The sequence below is a fragment of the Plodia interpunctella genome, chromosome 4 (assembly GCF_027563975.2).
Source record: "Plodia interpunctella isolate USDA-ARS_2022_Savannah chromosome 4, ilPloInte3.2, whole genome shotgun sequence".
Classification (NCBI taxonomy): Eukaryota; Metazoa; Arthropoda; class Insecta; order Lepidoptera; family Pyralidae; genus Plodia; species Plodia interpunctella.
Genome location: NC_071297.1, coordinates 669,050 through 686,925, shown reverse-complemented (window position 1 = coordinate 686,925; position 17,876 = coordinate 669,050). Strand labels below are relative to the sequence as shown.

Genomic DNA, 17,876 nt, shown 5'->3' with positions numbered 1-17,876 from the left:
AAATTTTGACGTAAATTTTACCGTGCGTAGAAAACGCAAAGTTCGCCATTTTGCCTAAACGTCAGCGATGCGTCGGTTCAACGTTACATTTGACGGTGCAACAGTCCTTGGGCAACTGTTAGTGCAGCGAGTGACTTTAAAGCACCAAATAAAAGAAACTGATGAGAATATAATAGCAATAGTGTGTGGATAGGCCCAATCTTAAATTCCGCCATTTTGAGACGTCATTACACGTTACATACGCGCCATTTAATGATTTTTTTTTAAATGGTGTCCGCGGAAGTCCTGCTTACCAGCGTGACATATGCAGAGCGGAAACCAATTTGGTACTTACGTATTCCACATTTAAAGTTTTCATATATAAGGTAAGATTGTTGTGCTAATTGCGTGCGTGGTATTTATTTGGTACCACGTTTTTCTTTCTTTCTTTACATCTAGCGACGAACTTGATTGATCACGCACCGCCTACGCCCGACAATTGTCATTTCCGATGCTTATCCGAATATTGTTTCTCGGGAGTTGATATCGATAAGCATTATTTTAACAATACATACGATATTATTCTGGATGCTAGCTTATAAGTACATCACCAGAAATTCTAACGTACTTTGACGACCTCGGTGGCACAGTGGTAAAGTGCTTGCCTTTGAACCGAGAGGTCCCAGATTCGAACCCCGGTCGGGTCGTCATGATGGAAAATGCTCTTTTTCTGATTGGCCCGGGTCTTGGATGTTTCTCTATATATGTATTTGTTATAAAATATAGTATCGTTGAGTTAGTATCCCATAACACAATTCTCGAACTTACTTTTGGGGCTAGCTCAATCTGTGTTATTTGTCCTAATATATTTACAAATTTATTTATTTAGACGAACTCAAATAATATCCTAATACTTATTGTTTTTTAGTCTTGTAAAAGGGACTCCTTTATCCAACAATACGACTCCAATAAAACTCCTGTCGCTCATAAGTGTCACGACTTTTATTCCCCTCGCGCGCTCACAGACACTCCCTTATTGCGCCTTTTATATTGACATTCGCTGATTAAATTTTTATATCAGCGATATATTTAACGATATAATAACGAGAGAAGGTAATTCCGTTTTTATCTTAGCACTAGTTACGCTCCAAGGATTTGTTTCTCTTAGTGTAGGCATAGAAAGAAAATTGCAAGAATCTTTAAATATTCGCGGTTGATGTTTTCAGCTCGACTCAATTTATAATTACTGATTTTGTTCCAATTAAATGTCAAATGAGGAAAAATAAATAACTTTATATGTTCCAACTGCTAAGGACGAGGAAAGCGGAGGAAAGCGGTCCGTGGACGCTTTGTGTTTAGGAAGAAACTGAAAAAACACTCAGATGAAAGATAGAGATAAAATTTTTCTGTGCAAAATTTATGTACTGCACGTACATTAATGTTGTATTTTCATAATTTTATTTTGTTTTTTTTTGAGAACGATAAATAATTAATTATTAACCTAAAGCAATAATAACATTTTAGATTCCTGAACTCACTTTTGGGACTGACTCGATATGTGATCATTCATAAATATTTACTTATTTTATTTAATAGGAGTACTCGATTCTTATTTATCAAAATTGTTCTTCTTCCCTATTTCTTCACGTCCGTATCGGGGGCACAGAGTTAGCAAGTAATGTAAGAGACATATTTCACGGGCAAGTCCCACGGGAGGGAACTTTGCTCGAGCTTTTGCGAACTTCGCGCATTATCTTGATAAGCGATATTTAAAAACAATTTTCGAACGGAGTTACGTGAAGTGCGCCTGTCATTTGTTACGGGGAAGCTTTCTAACGATATTATATTTAATCTGTGATGTTATACGTGTCTTATTCTACGTTTAAGTAATATGAAATATTTTATATGCGGAATGTATTTAGTAATATATAATGTATATAGGAATAACTCGAGTTATATTGTATAACATTTAGCTGCAGTGGAGTGATAAGCTATATCATCATTTTTGAGACTACTCAGTTCAATTTAGGAACCTAAAAATTTACTTGATCACGTATCTGCGGAATACTATGATCTCTTAATGCGTTTCAGTTTAGGACTATTAAATCATAGTTAGTCCCACCTCCAGTCATCTGTTGCAATTTACAATTTAATGACCGTATTTTCTTATTTAAATACATATATTCAGTAAAATTTTTACAATAGATTGATTCGATTATTGGATATACGTATATACGTGATTTGTGATCTTCAAGTGTCTGAAAGTAACATAGGTATCTATTATAGATTATGGAGATCGAGTATGTCATGCACACTCAAATGGTCAAACCGGTAGCGGCGTCGTGGATCGGGTCGGGAGGTTCCCTCTATTGTGGTTGAGCTCAACTCGTGAACGGGTGCTGCCGGGGGAACTGGTCAGCTCGATCTTTTATTAAAAGTTTTTTTTTGTTTGGTTAATTATACATATATATATAAGTATATATATTTTCCTTTCATCAGCACTTGATCACAATTATAATATGTTTCAGTATACCTTTTGACCATGTACTTTATTGTGTACTTACATGTTATATTACTGATAAAAAATTATACATAAATTTATATTTAAAAAATGGTAAGCCCTTCTGGCATAATAGGGACCAACACTGTTTGAATGAGTTTCTTTCGGCATTTCTTCTCAGCAGTGGTCGTTCCGAAATGCTAGTAGCTTTTTTAGTTTGTAGCTTTGGTAAACATCATTTAATTTAGAATATGACGTGAAAAAGTGCCTGTGAAGGCCTAATTTCTGTATAAATGATTTGATTTTGATTTTGATTTATTTTCAAATCAAACCAGAGAATGTATGAAAGAAAACTGAAAATATAAATAATAATATTTATGTTAAAATATAATTCGCAAATACGTCTTACAGCGAATATAATAGCCCAGTGAATATGATCTCAATGAACGAGGTGAGCGAAGTGAATGAAAAGAACTAGAATTCGATCTTGTATTCGTATTTGTCAATATGAACGTTTATAGTTATTTGAATTTAATAATTCCAACGTGTACCTATCTTACAAAAAAGTCGATGGACACTTATTGACCCCACCCCCCTTCAATCGTAACCTCACTTCCAGAATTTGATTGATTACACTCGTTATTGGGGTAATTCTGTGATATCTATTAGTTCACAGAACTCAGAGTCGGCAAGGCTCGCCAATCAATCATACCAATCCAATATTTGTCCGTTGGTATTAAGGTTGTGTTCACACGTGTTGCGCAATATTACTTGTCATTGCGGAGTCTTTACAGATGGCAAACGAGAAGAAAACTCACTATAAGTTACTATATTAATTTGTTTTGAAAATTACACTTCGTCTTATATTTGAAAATAAATCCATATTACCATGGATTGTTACATAATATATATTATAAGGTACACTTCTTTTTTCTTTTCGAGTATCAGATATTACTGAAGTCGCCTAAAGGCAGTCAACCTGAAAGTTGGCTTCAGTTCTTCACCGGAATCGAATGATCTATGAAAACTACTATACATGAGTCAGATTAGTACACAAATTCATGTGGCATAAGTGGGATTCGAATCTGGGACATTTCGACTACAGGCGGAAGGTCTTAACAACTTGATACCCAAGTTAAAGTTAAAATTGACGATTCAAGTTAAAGTTAAAATATTTCTCTGCTTATAAACGAAAATAAATTAAAACATCCATGCGTTTCTACATTGTGAAACATTCTCAACATACTGTCTTAAATTTGTAGTCTTGATAAGATTAGGGGAAGCTTTTGCCCAACAGTGGAACACTAACAAATTAGATAAATTCACGCAGGGATGACACAGATAAACCTACAGAACAAAATAAGCAATATATTCCATTCTATTTAACAAAAATTACAATCACCAGTTGAGCTCGACATATTGTTATCTCGTTCACAACCAGGCCGACGACGTATCAATCGTCGTATGGAATGGCTCACAATGATTGATTTATTATCACGCACGTGGAGCCGGCTCCACCGACTAAATAAACAGTTTGTCAAACTTTGAAGCTTCGGCGTACATTGCTGCTGGTATACCCTTGATGTACACAAGCTCAGATACCGACTACCGCAACGTAATTCGTGTCCGCATCAGCTAGCTGAGTTTGCGACACTGTGGAGCCGGTATTAGACCAAAGTATCAAAGAAAATGAAGAACAAGAACAGACAAAGAATGAACTGACTGACGAATACGAATTGGTGTTAAAAAAATATGTAAAAATCATGAACCACGCCATAACAATAACGAAAAATACTTACACTACCTCGTCAAATTACGACAATATGGTTGGTTTACTAATAATTATTCTATCATTCAATAATAGATGTAACGTATATAATAACATTTCTCATTTTTTGTACAAATTTAAATTTAAGCTTTTAAGGATATTGATTTGGTATTTTTGTAAAATTTCGATGCCATATATAGTATGTAAGATAGTAAAATAATGCCTCTAAATAATTACAAAAACAATAATTGCAATTTAATACGTTTCCACCTAATTTACCACTTCTAAAGCACCAAATTGAGTATCATCCCCGCCGCGAGCCGGTTCCCGTGTGTCTCCATCTCATTACAAATGCTAATCGTATTCTACCTTTATTCACCTCTCAGGACCGAATTAAAGACTCAATAGCTTAATGCCATTTTAGACTCATCTAGTTGGGTACGTTCAGTGGATAGAAGATTAGCCATTTACTGGATAATTTTAATCAGTTGGAAGGAACGTTTTATTTCATTATCTTTATGTAATAGTTTATGTTTAGCCATTAAATTTATTTATTTCTATGAAATGAATTCCTAAAAAATTAAGCTCTCATGGTTTTATTTCGCATCATCCATTCTCTCGACAGCCACTATTACTCTTATTTCAGCGACTGACGGTTGCAAGCAATTAGCCGGGAATTGCGAGAAGGGCTAAAGATTTTTTTCTCAAACACGCGTCGGGTTAACTATCTGTCACTTTAACAGGTTTTTGTGTTACCTAAAGATGTAGTGAAAAGTAATGTTGAGATGGTTTGTACAAGTTGAGAGGATGGATAAAAAGATAGTAATGAATGAATGATGTTTATGTAGCGAAGGTGAATGAGGGTCAGGGTCGACTTCGTTGGACAAAGCATGACCATTGCGGATTCGTAAGAGAGAATTTTATGAGCCCATAACCGGATCTAATTCATGAAGAGAGTATAGATAAAGGAATTGAGATTTGTCGGGAACGTGGCAATGTTTTGAACGTGTTAACGTTTTTTTTATGAGCGTGATCATTAGTCTGAGATCGTAATGGCCATATCTTATCGTAATCCAATAGCAAAACCTCCGTTAAATAACCTTTAGATTTAAGCTTGAGGCAATTAGTTTAACGTGATTAAGAGTTTATGTAAATTGAATCTTCGGTAAATACGTCTCCATTAATCTTGGTTAAATATTAATTCGGCCTTGCCCAGTGGAATTGAAATGGAATTAAATAATTTCAACTATTTTATTGTTCTCAAACCAACAGTGTTTAAATCAGTTTTCTCGGCAAATTTAAATTCAAATCATTTATTCAGAAATTAGACCTTCACAGGAACTTTTTCTCATCAATTTTTATATTTATAGTTATTTCTCACAAGCTACAAACTACTGGCATTTCGGAACGACTACTGCTGAGAAGAAATGCCGAAAGAAACTCATTTGAACAGTGTTGGTCCCTATCATGCCTCGATATCATGCATGCATGATCGACTTACCATTATTGTTTCTTACAATATTTTTTTTTTGTAATAATATATAAAGTACATAACACAAGTCTACACAAGTCTCGAACTTACTCTGGGGCTAGCTCAATCTGTGTGATATGCTTACTTCTATGCATGCTAGATCTATAAATAAAATTAATCCATTTCAATGGGAATTCGATAAACAAGACTGGCCGAGAACCGCAAGAAATCAGGCGTAAAAAGAATAGAGGTTTTGTCTGTAAAAAGTATAATTAAATTCATCCCACATACCTACATGATTCTTGTTATATTCAACAGTCATTATCTTTTTTGTAAAATGTTCAGAAATAGCAATTTGATTGTGATACCTTTAGGGTGAGTTGCATTGCATTGTCAAATTTGACTTTAATTTTAACCAGCGCATACGTTTAGACAAAATGGCTTACTTTGTACAGTCGCGTACAGCACGTCCTTGTTACCTTGCCCTCTATGAACGTAACTTTATGAACTTTATGGCCAAAAACAGTACAATTTTAATGTGGAATTCATATCATATGTTAAACGGTATTCTAAAACTTTTAAAAAAGTATGTTCTGTCGCGAAATCTTTGTATTTAACTAATAAAATAAAACATTCGAGTGATAAAATAAAGACGGCTTGGTCCATCATACATAAAGAGACTGGTAAAACTAACACGCGCGACGTAAATTTTGTATTAAAACTTGACGGTAAAACCATAAGTGCAGATGACGAAGTTGCCAACGAATTTACTAATCTATTTTCCAACATTTCTAAGAATATCACAGGATCCCTTTCCTCTTGCTCCAATGCGGCAGATGACCTATTAAAATAAAGAAATGCTCCGGATCCTAAGTCCACTTTTACACTCAGACATATATATATCACCAGATGAAATTATATCTAAATGTTAATAATACTGAGGACCTGTGGGGGATTTCCGTCTCAGTATTGAGCAGCATTATTGACCTGATTGCTCCTCACCTAACCATAATATTCAATAAATGTATATCTCGTGTTCCCAGACTTAATGAAAATAATTAAAGTAATTCCTCTATTTAAACAAGGCGTTAAATCCCACAAACTATAGACCTATTTCTATATTACCCACTCTAAGTAAAATATTTGAAAAAAATATTTTGAGTCAACTTGTGTCGTATTTTAATATAAATAAAATTTTACATAATCGTCAATAAGGTTTCACCAAAGGTCGTTCAACTACTGATGCAGCAGCCACTTTAGTCGAAATAATTAATGAAGCTTGGGAATCCAAGCAAGATGTCGTAGGTATTTTCTGTGACTTATCGAAAGCTTTTGACTGTGTAGATCATAATATACTCAAAAATAAACTTCTACATTATGGTGTCACTGGCGCGGCTCTTATAATAGAACGCAGAGAGTAGAAATTAACAAAACAAGTTCCGATAGTGCACCTGTGCACATAGGCGTACCTTAAAGCTCCATTATCGGTACTTTTTTTATTTTTGGTTTATATTAACGACCTCCCATGCCTTGCCCAACACAGTGGCATCATGGGCCGGGTCGGGTCGTGAGGTTCCTTCTATTATGGTTAGCTACGCGATGGCTGACCCGTTATATACCGTATATTGACCGACTGTTAATTAATTATATATATATATTATTATAATTGTTAACAACATCACTTTCTTCATATGCTTTTCGGTTTTGATTGCTTCGAATATCTAAATTTCAATAAATAATCTAAATTTCATGAAATTTTAAATAAAATTTTCCTTTGTTACAGATAGTGCACTAACTTCGTAAACGTACGAAGCCGAAGTGATCAAAAGAAAAAGGCCGCACTTTATACCCGGCTCTAGGGCTATCGTTTACCCGAACCTCTCATGAATATGACATCAGGCGGTCGGCGTTGACCCACGATGTTGATTTATGCCCCAGTGATCCATCACCCAGCCCGGATACCCAGACTTACAAAACAGACCACTTTTGCTTGATACAACAACCGATAAAGCCTTTTGTGAAACTCTTTCCATTGACTATGCATGAAGTTGACTAACTCGCGTTTTATTAACGTCAAAGTTCGAATATAGAATGTTCTTTTATCGAACGGTACAAATCTAGAATGCTTTTTGTTGAACAAGACTAATCTAGATGGCGCTGTGATTAAACATGCGTCGACGACCGTTACCACCCGTACGTGAGGAAGTTCCTAATTCGAAATCGTGGAAAAGTGTTTGTGAAAATGAGTGGATAATATATACACTAGTTGCGTGTGTGGGTGCGTTAACTTACGCGAATAGTTTAAATGGTGAGTTCGTACACGATGACATTCCGGCCATAGTGTCAAATAGGGATGTGAATAGCGGCAACCCTGTGGTGCAAGTGTTTAAAAATGACTTTTGGGGGACTCCCATGTCCGACCCGGGAAGCCACAAGTCCTACCGGCCTTTGACTACGTTATCTTTCAGGTAAGTTTTTTCTTGTTTTCGTAATTATCATGTAATTATTTTAAACAGTTTATTAAAGCAAGTCGCACATGTTTAAGAACTAATTCATACAATTAAATATCTAAAGAGATGAGATTATGCGCTAGAGTTATTTAGAGAGATATTTAGAATTCATTGAATATTGTCGAAACTTCTAATGAATTTTGTATAGTAATGTATCTACTCCATATTTAACGCAAAAATATTTACATTTCCCTAAACGATTGCTAGCTAAAACATAGGTGTATATCTTGTATGAAACCTTTCCCAAAAAGTCTTGAAACAGGAGATAAACAATTGTTTGTCCGGTGCATTTGCATCGATTCGTAAGGTAGTTAAAACAACAAATGAAAAATCCCAAGTTTCGAAATATACTCACAAATTCTACTAAATTAAAATTAAATAATTTTAATTAAGCAAAGTGCTATCAACCAATATTTGTTGCGACTTCATGCTTTTTAAGTTTTTACGTCTCACTTTACACTTTGAGCGAAATGTTTTAAAATCAAGTGCGGTTGTTGCTGTTAGTCCGAGAGAGCTTTCTTTTAAAATCACTTTGATATTTTTTGGGTCATGAACGGGAAAACTCGTAAAAACTCACTCAGGGTGAAAGGGAATACAGAATTCACTCTTTTTGTGTGCAGTGAGTACGGTTTTAAAATAAAAAAAAAAATCCTCAAGATTTTGTACTGGGGTAACGTAACGGGAATTCAAAAAAAAAGAATTTCGTCTCTATATATAAACATAGGTCCGCCTGAATAGTATTTGGAAATGAATGATATATAAACTAATTAAAAATACATGGAATAAATTCATGGAATAAATTCATGGAATAAATAGTTTGTCATCATAAATAAATAAATAAATATATTAGGACAAACCACACAGATTGAGCTAGCCCCAAGGTAAGTTCGAGACTTGTGTTATGGGATACTAACTCAACGATACTATATTTTATAACAAATACATATATAGATAAACATCCAAGACCCGGGCCAATCAGAAAAAGATCATTTTCCATCATGACCCGACCGGGGATCGAACCCGGGACCTCTCGGTTCAATGGCAAGAACTTTACCACTGCGCCACCGAGGTCGTCAAAAATATAGAATATTATAAATATAGAATATTATTTTCAAATTTTTATTTACAATTACTTACCTATTTATGAATCTGTTTAGTCTAATGTCAGATAATTGCTATCTATTTTTGATACAGATGTCTCCATCTTTTGCAATTTACTGCCAATTAAAATTTTCCTTTATTTGTGATTTTAATATATAAATCTAGTGGCCCATCCCGGCTTCGCTCGGGTGCAACTAGTGCTATAATAACCCGCACCAAAAATCCATTGCGGAGTTTTAATGATCTAAAGCGAACATAGGGACAAACAGACAGCGGGAAGTGACTTTGTTTTATACTATGTAGTGATACAACACTAAAACAAAACAGGCAACTCCGATTATTTGACCTGATTACCGAATCACGTCGGATTCTGTTCCGACCAGTCACCGTCATTACGGTCGACATCGAGCGCTGGCCATCCATCATAGATCTCGTAAACTTCTGCTAATGTTATTGTTATTATGTGTGCTATTTTTCCATATTTAATAATTTACTAGCTTTTTCCCGCGACTCTGCCTGGTATTTATCCAGGATGAACAGTACCCTATGTCCTTCTCCGTACTTCAAACCTAAGGTATGCAAAATTTCAAAAAGAATGGTCGAGTAGACAAAGCACGTAGGAACAAACATACTTTCGCTTTTATAATATTAGTTAAGGTTAGGATTTTAGCTTAGGTCTTCCTCTTTTCCTGCATTCGGAAACTACATGGATTCCAACCGACAGATACAGGAAAAGATTCCAGTTTTCCTGTATCTGTCGGTTACTGTAACTTTTTACCTACCAATCAGTAATAATCTCACCACAAAATGATATGTATAAAGAAAAACACTTGCTAAACACATAATTACCCGCACGGAATGAAAATATAATAACACGTAAATAGTTCATTTAACATCTTAAAATAGGAGAATAAACTGTTTAAACTTTAAGCATCGATTTGTTGTAAGACTATGTAAACTTTAACAAAAAATAAACGAACACAAAATTAATACATTTACGATTAATATAAGACATACATTGCCAGATGTCAAAGCGAAGAAAACGAACATTCAAAGACAACTTAAGCGTTTGCTATTTACAAAAAGCTATCGAAATTTGAACTCTATCTATATAGATATATAACATATAATTCTAAAGTTGTGGCTCGGAATAGCAGTAACTGGAACGTATGATATGTAGATTGGTAGTCTTTTGACGTCAGTCCCATATTTTCGTAAGCGATCGATGTGTGATTGGGTAATTAGATATGTTTCTATGTCTGTTATGTTAATGAGCGCAAAAGACGAGTTCAAATGTAGGGTAGGTCTTTTTTAGCTTACCACGTGATAACTTCATGAACCATAACTAATATCGCTTACTTAGATGAGTTATGTAGTCACAAAAGTCATATAAAATATCTTTAGAATAAAATCCTTCACAAGTTTTAACAAAAATTTACTTGTTAAGAAAGAAATAATTATCACAAATTTGCTCCACCCTTCATACTTATCACCAGTCAAAAAGTTTTAATTGCTTCATTCTGACAGGAAATAGGGACATTCAAAAACACTTTTACATTAATAATATTAGTATGGATTCAAAACGAACCTTCAAACTTATATCCACTCAAAAAATCACATTAACTACTTGCTTCGTTCTGACGTGAAAAAAAAAAACAAACAAACACAATATCTCATTTATTATATTAGTATAGATTCAAAACAGAGATCGCAGTACAATATTACATAAACACTACTAAAATATCTTATTAAAATGTTTAAATATCACAAGATAAAAATGTATCAAAGAGAAATTCAATATCAGCTATTTCTCCCAACAAAGGAATCCCAACACAGACATAATTAAATAAAATTTTGTTCCTACATCCCAGATATTACTACCCAAAGTTTTTCCAGTTAAGTTATAATTACAAGTGAGGTACATACAGGAAACGGATCGCTTGCGTACCTAGTGGAAATCTTGGAAGATATGAATTTCCCCGTAAGATTTGGAAACCTTGTTAGGAGAGTACACAGTAATCGAGTTACGAAAATCAATGTAACATTTGATCCTTCTGCCACGGAGATACGAGGTAAAGGTAACAATAAATACACAGTTTTATGTACATATTTGTCTATATAATACGATGGAATTGACGACCTCCGTGGCCCTATGATCATCATGACGGAGGTTCCGGGTTAAAATCCCGGTCAGGTTAAGATGGATCAGGACGGAGCTTCAACGTTCAAGTCAATAGTGCGGCAACCCTCTGCGTTCACGCAACGGAGCACGACGGAGTCTTTATCTGAGATGATATCAGATGTGATGATAATATGTCCCCTTATTAACCTGATCTATGCGACGCGAATATTGAGTACACATGTGTGCGTGGTTGACATCCCTTTGGTAAGTCGAGATGTAGGTACGTAATAAAGTCATGATTAAATTTTTTATTTATTCGTCTATTCAATAACGAGCTTCAGAACATCTGAGATTCTGAACTTTCTTCTTTCGAATGGTTTAGGTTCCTTTATATCATACTAGCTTTTGCCCACCATTTTTTGAGTAAAAATCCGTTTCCCGTGGGAATTTCAGAAAATCCCTCCTTAGTGCTGCCCTACACTCTCCTAGGAACCTTCATACCAATTTCAGTTTTCTACGCCCAGTAGTTTCGGTTGTACGTTGTCTATCAGTCAGTCAGTCATTCAGTAACGGAATAGTTTTATGTAGATTACAGAAATGTATTTAATTTAACCTTCATAACAGGCATAGAAACAGATCTAATTTCCCAATCACACATCGATCGCTTACAAAAATATTATGAAACTGAATTGAGTAACCTGACCTTATCCTGGGTATGGCTGTACCATCACTCAAGGTTAGTGCTAATCTGAAGTACGACCTACGTAGGTACTACATTTATACTAGTAATTTATTGTTCACTTTACGATTTTGGAAATTTAGTGTAAAAATGCCCTATGTACTTTTATTCTAAGATATTACCCGTGTACTAAATCTCATAGAAATCCATGTATTGGCATTACGTTATGAATCATTTAAAACTTAGAGTACAGATTAATTCTATGATTTAAATTAGTTATGTTATGATACATTTGTTTTATAGACTTAAATTAAAGTTTAAAACACACATCTTGAATTGAATAAAGAATAATTATTAGAAATCTATATATCTCTTCAAAGTCGTATTCCTCATGGCTGACAGTCGTGGTCGTGTGGAATTAAACACACACAACTAAGGTATCTATACATATAATGAATAAAAATTGTAAATGGGCTAGTATGTGTGTCAATAGAAGATATTAAAGAAAAATAATTATGTGGTGTCTTAGCGTGACTGATAGGAGCCAAAACATTCTTTCTTAGAATTCTTGTCGATCTGTCTATTTGTTTATGCATCACGCAAAAATTTATTGATCGAATTTGATGTGGTTTTCACAGTAGTATCGTATAGCGAATGGTCTAATTTAAAATCTGGTATAGATTTCATCGCGATACTTTGCTTAGAACCTAGATATTAACGATAATACGTTTGAAGCTAGTGTTAAAGTTATAGTATTTTACAAACACGTGACTTGACTTGAATGATTCTAAAACATGCATTTTTTCGCCTTTTTCCTTTACTTTTATCCAGCGAATGCACTGTCCACTCAGCGAAAGTACATCACATTTAATAAACGACTGTGCATCAGACAGATCGCAGCGTTTACTCAGATGATGCCTCCCATCTAGTATCAAACTCATCTTGCGAATGTAAAGTGCTGCAAATGGAATGAAACATTCAAATTCTACTCTAGAAAGTTTTGAGCTCAATTAAACCGCGACAGATTTAAAATATTGAAACAATCCTATTAATTTAAATTAATATGAAAACGTTTAAGTACTAGCTTCATCTCAGAGGTCCGTTCTCATCATAATTACGGGATGAATCGGAATGATCGTAATGTATCAAGAGAAACAAACATCTTCATTCTACATTCAAACTTTTACAAGTGTTTTAGTGTTGTTGGTTATTAGTGGGATAATGGGCAATGGTTTGATAACTAGAGATACCGATGACCGTGCAAAGTGGAGACGAAAATATAGGAAAACGAACCCTGGCCGCCGACGCTCAGTAGCTAAGGAAGGAACTGGAAATAGCGCTCAGAAGAGTAAGAGGGCGGGATGGGCGTTTAATATTTATATATTTTCATCAATAAACTCTTATTCAGTTTAGCCCTTTTTAGTAAACTGTGTAATATTTTCCTAAAAATAACTTGTTTCTAACATCTTTTGCATATCACGGTGCCTCATCTGATCTTTATCATTACGGCGGTTCATTATGTGAACATCAAAGCCATGCTTTTACCTCTTTGGCCAGAAGTTAAAAGAAAGATTATGTTTCCAAAATATGAGTAGATTATAAATGGCATTGGGCTTCTGATGAGAAGAGAAGTAAGTAGAAGAGAGAAATAGTTTTATCAAAATGAATAATTCAATTATCAATTTTTTGGCAAAAATCTTATTTATTTAAAACTACATTGCACATATTTGTATAAAAATGTTATAGAAATGACGAACCCTATAGCATTTTTCTACCAATCAGCCACAAGATCAAACAGAGACTATTCAGTGATTTATTGGAGAAAATATTTGATTTACTATCACCAATGAAGAAAAACTCAAACATAACAAAGTTAAAGTTAAAGTTAAAGCAAGTCCAAAAAAAGAAAAGATTTATACGTATTAAATCTTTTTCTTTTTTGGGCTTCCTTCCCCAACCCAACTTGGAACCCAAAACTTGATAAACAATAGTAAATAAGCACAAGCACAAAGGAAGACTTACACGACGCTTCCCACCAATTTAACACCGAAAGTGTGAATTGGTCCAAACTACTATACAATGGCGCGAAAGTAGGTCGCGCCTGGAGGCCCATTTCAAATCGTCCAATTTCAGCCTAATAAAAATTTTCAGTCAAGGAAAATGCACATTGATTGAATTTGGTTACTCGTATGTCTGCGATAACTGTTGCCAGATGGTAGTCGAAAAAGTCACATCAGGTGCCTTTAGGTGACTCCAATAAAATCTAAGACCAGTGTTAACAATAACACACTCGATTCATTTGTTCATAGGCAGCTGACAGGCATTAATAGCATTCCCAAGGAATGGTTGATTGTAAAATCACAGCCAAATCATCAAAATTTTAAGTTTTTCTTTACGCTGACCCCGGGCTACGTTGCCTCACAACCCCGAAAACAACCAGGAACATGCAGAGATGAGGAAACCAGCACTCTAGTTGATGATTCATGAGTAAATGGAGTAGACCAAATACTGTTAGAATGAAACACACATAGCTGGGGAATTAAATAATAAGTTGAAAAACAAGAGGATTGCCGATCAGCGGGGCGACTTGGCCCACTGCAAATGGACATTTCAGAAGAAGTCCAGTTTCGTCCCACCGCTAGCCCATGGATAGTTGCGAAGATTCCGAGACAATGGATGAAAGTGGCCAGACGTAATAAATGAGCGCAGGATGAGTAGCTGAATGCTACCCTGTAAATTAAAAGAGCGTCGTGATGGATGGGCTAGGGGGCGCATTTTTTAAATTGGTCGATTGTTTGGAGATTATATCATTGGTTCTTCAGCCTATATTTGAAATCTTATCATCAAAGGTAACTTTCTCGTATGTCTCAAGAGGTTGTAAAATGAACTTCCACGCCATGATTGTTTTGAATTGTTCAAAAACATTGAAGTGTCATTTAGGCCATGGCGCATGTCACGCTTGATGTTGCAGGTATGGTGTGGTGACCTCTTCCCATCAGATGGTGTCTGTTTGCCAGTAATTTAGAGTGAAAAAAGTTACGAAAATGATCGTGTCTCGGTGCATCTTCATAACCCATAATGTTTTTGAATTGTCGATTGTTTCGTCTGTTGTATTTTCTTATTTCCAGATTCAGTATATTAGAATTTTCATCTATGTAAACCAAACACAAATGTTATGCTTTTTATAGCTAAACATAAGTTCATTATACAAACAATAGAGGCGTTTTTAATGTTTCATATAAATTTTAAATGTTTTTTGATCTTGTGCTGGCACGGCTGATATTAGTACAGTAGTAGTTCCTAGGAAAGGTTATGTACGTAGACCGAGTGTCTGCGGAATCGCGTGCCCCACCATTATTACTGCAATGCGATATCCGCCATAATCTAACTTGGCGTACGAATCTTCTGAACACGCCACGTTCATAAGGCGGCCGGAATATGTTATTACAAATAGAATTCATACTTGCAAATTATGAGCGTGATTTTAAATGTGGACGTGGAAACTCACCCATACTGTGTTTGCTTTTCGAATTAGGTTTGACCTCGTTGAGAAAAAGAGTTGAATGTCATGTTCGCTTTAACTAATCTAACGTTTTATGATTGTCGAAAGTAATTAGTTATAAATGTATAAAAATGTATTTTTAACAATTCTTAGTTCTCAGTTCCTCAAAGTACGATACGAATTGTCTGCAAAGAATAAAATAATGGTATGTACATATATTTGTCTAAAACTATGTGGAAAATCAACGTATAAACTACTAGCTATATTATAAATGGAAGTGTGTTAGTCGCCCTTGTTGGTTCCCACGAAAATATTACTGGTGGGATTTCAAAATAAATATAGGTAATATCGGGTATAATTCACATATTAATTAAGTATGGATAATGTTTTGTAACGTCGTATTAATTAAAACATTCAACATTCAAATTGCTTCAACCTTAAATGTTTGTTTCACTGAAAATTCAACACTAATTTACAGACACACAATATGTCATTAGATGTAGTTTCCATACCACAATGAAACCATATAATAAAAAGTAACAAAACCACAAAAATCGTAAAGGGATTTACGCAAATAACATCAAACAGCTTTAAAAAAATTTTCTTGCGGCAAATAAAATGTCGTTGTATTTCCTGCAATTATTCCACGTAAAATATGATGGTCCCGCCGCCCTGCCGCGAACAATTTTTCACTTTCATTTTTTCCATCTTTTTGTTTATAAACACGATTCCGACGGACGGATTCTTCTTTTGAAATAAACCGTAATATTCTCGGTATTCGGTTTTCAAAATATACGCCGGTTTTTCGGCCAGTGTTTTTAGGTGAAACTTGTTATGTTTGGTATCAAAATTCTCAACCTTGACGTTGGCCAAATCATCGTTTTGGCGAACGATGGAGCCATTAACAAAAAATAAAGATTTTCCACGCTTTTCTTCTATTATTATACAAATTGCTTTTAAAATATAAAGTATTTATTGAGTAGTAGTGGATTATACTCAATAACAACTCATATAAAATAAAAAAAATAAGTTTCCGCCTTATCTATTCAATCAATCGTCTTCGTATAGGATAGCATGCTCTCCATTTAACTGTATATACTCGTGGACGGTGAAACATATCGGATTAAGTTTTTCTTTTAACACCACATTGTAAAAAAAATGTAAACTCATGTTTTTGCAAAAAAAAAAAACTTTGTCTTTATCTTTCTCTTCAAAATTTCGCATAGTTCCATTAAATATATTTACAGGTAAGGAGAAGAACAAAAAGGATTTTAACTCGGAAAATGGTAATGTAACTAGAATATTAACGTGAAGCCGAGGGCAGAAACTAATATTACTACGTTAATAATAAAATAACAATTAAATAAAACATATCTATTAAATAATATTTTAATAATTATTTTATTACAATAGCGTTTTGATAAATGTGGCAAAAATGTTTAGTTTACCTCAAGTTTTTTGTTATGATTGTAAAGTAAAACAAAAAAATAATGTAAGCTTTTTTCTTACATTACATTGTGTTCCTTTTTGCGCCGCAAACAAACATCCGATTGTCCCGATGGTGAGCTGGGAGAGAATGCTTTTAGCATTAAGTTCGCTATTAGTTTATGATAAGTATGATTTAATTTGGAACCATTATATAAAGATTAATAATTTATATTGTCTGGAAAATTGAAAGTATAATGTTATTGAACACTCTGATAATCACTTTAAATTCTGAGAGATTTCATTAATTAATTCTAAGCTAAGTTTAAAGGTAAGTCTTAGAGTTACTAGAGTTTACAGGGCTTATCTCCAGCGTATACGTAAGTCGAGACTTTAAACAGAATTTTCATAAGATCTCTTAATCTGATACCACTCTTGTTTACTACTTTTGTGATAAAAGATTAGTTTCTAATGAAAACAATTTATGTTTTACGTTACTAAGGATTAATTAATAAATTAATTCTTCTACTGTTAGCTTTGAAAGATGAGCAATATACCTAGTTGAAATAAATAATTAAAACCTTATTACGGAAATAATAAATCAAATTCGCTATCGAGGTTCAAGTTGGGTCTAGCCAAATTAAACGGAAAAAATAGAAGTTGTGTTGGCAGGCGAAGAAAATGATTTTTCTATTAAAATGATTACATATTGAGATATCATGTGTTGTTATACAATAAAGTTATATCAATCAAACTAATTACAAAACGAATGTAACAATATTTTCACCAATTTTTATTTATATAAAATTCGATTCGATC

The 17,876-nt window shown here is 34.2% G+C and overlaps 1 protein-coding gene across 2 annotated transcripts in view; it reads left to right on the top strand.

Moving 5' to 3' along the window:
* Positions 1-17,876, top strand: part of LOC128669207 (protein O-mannosyl-transferase TMTC1-like) — a 140,085-nt gene that overhangs the window by 42,536 nt on the left and 79,673 nt on the right. For both annotated transcript variants that reach the window (XM_053743832.2, XM_053743833.1), the window contains exon 2: positions 7,502-8,186. In XM_053743832.2, the coding sequence (XP_053599807.1) occupies positions 7,888-8,186 (299 nt within the window). In that variant the 5' untranslated portion in view covers positions 7,502-7,887. The remainder of the gene's footprint in view (positions 1-7,501; positions 8,187-17,876) is intronic.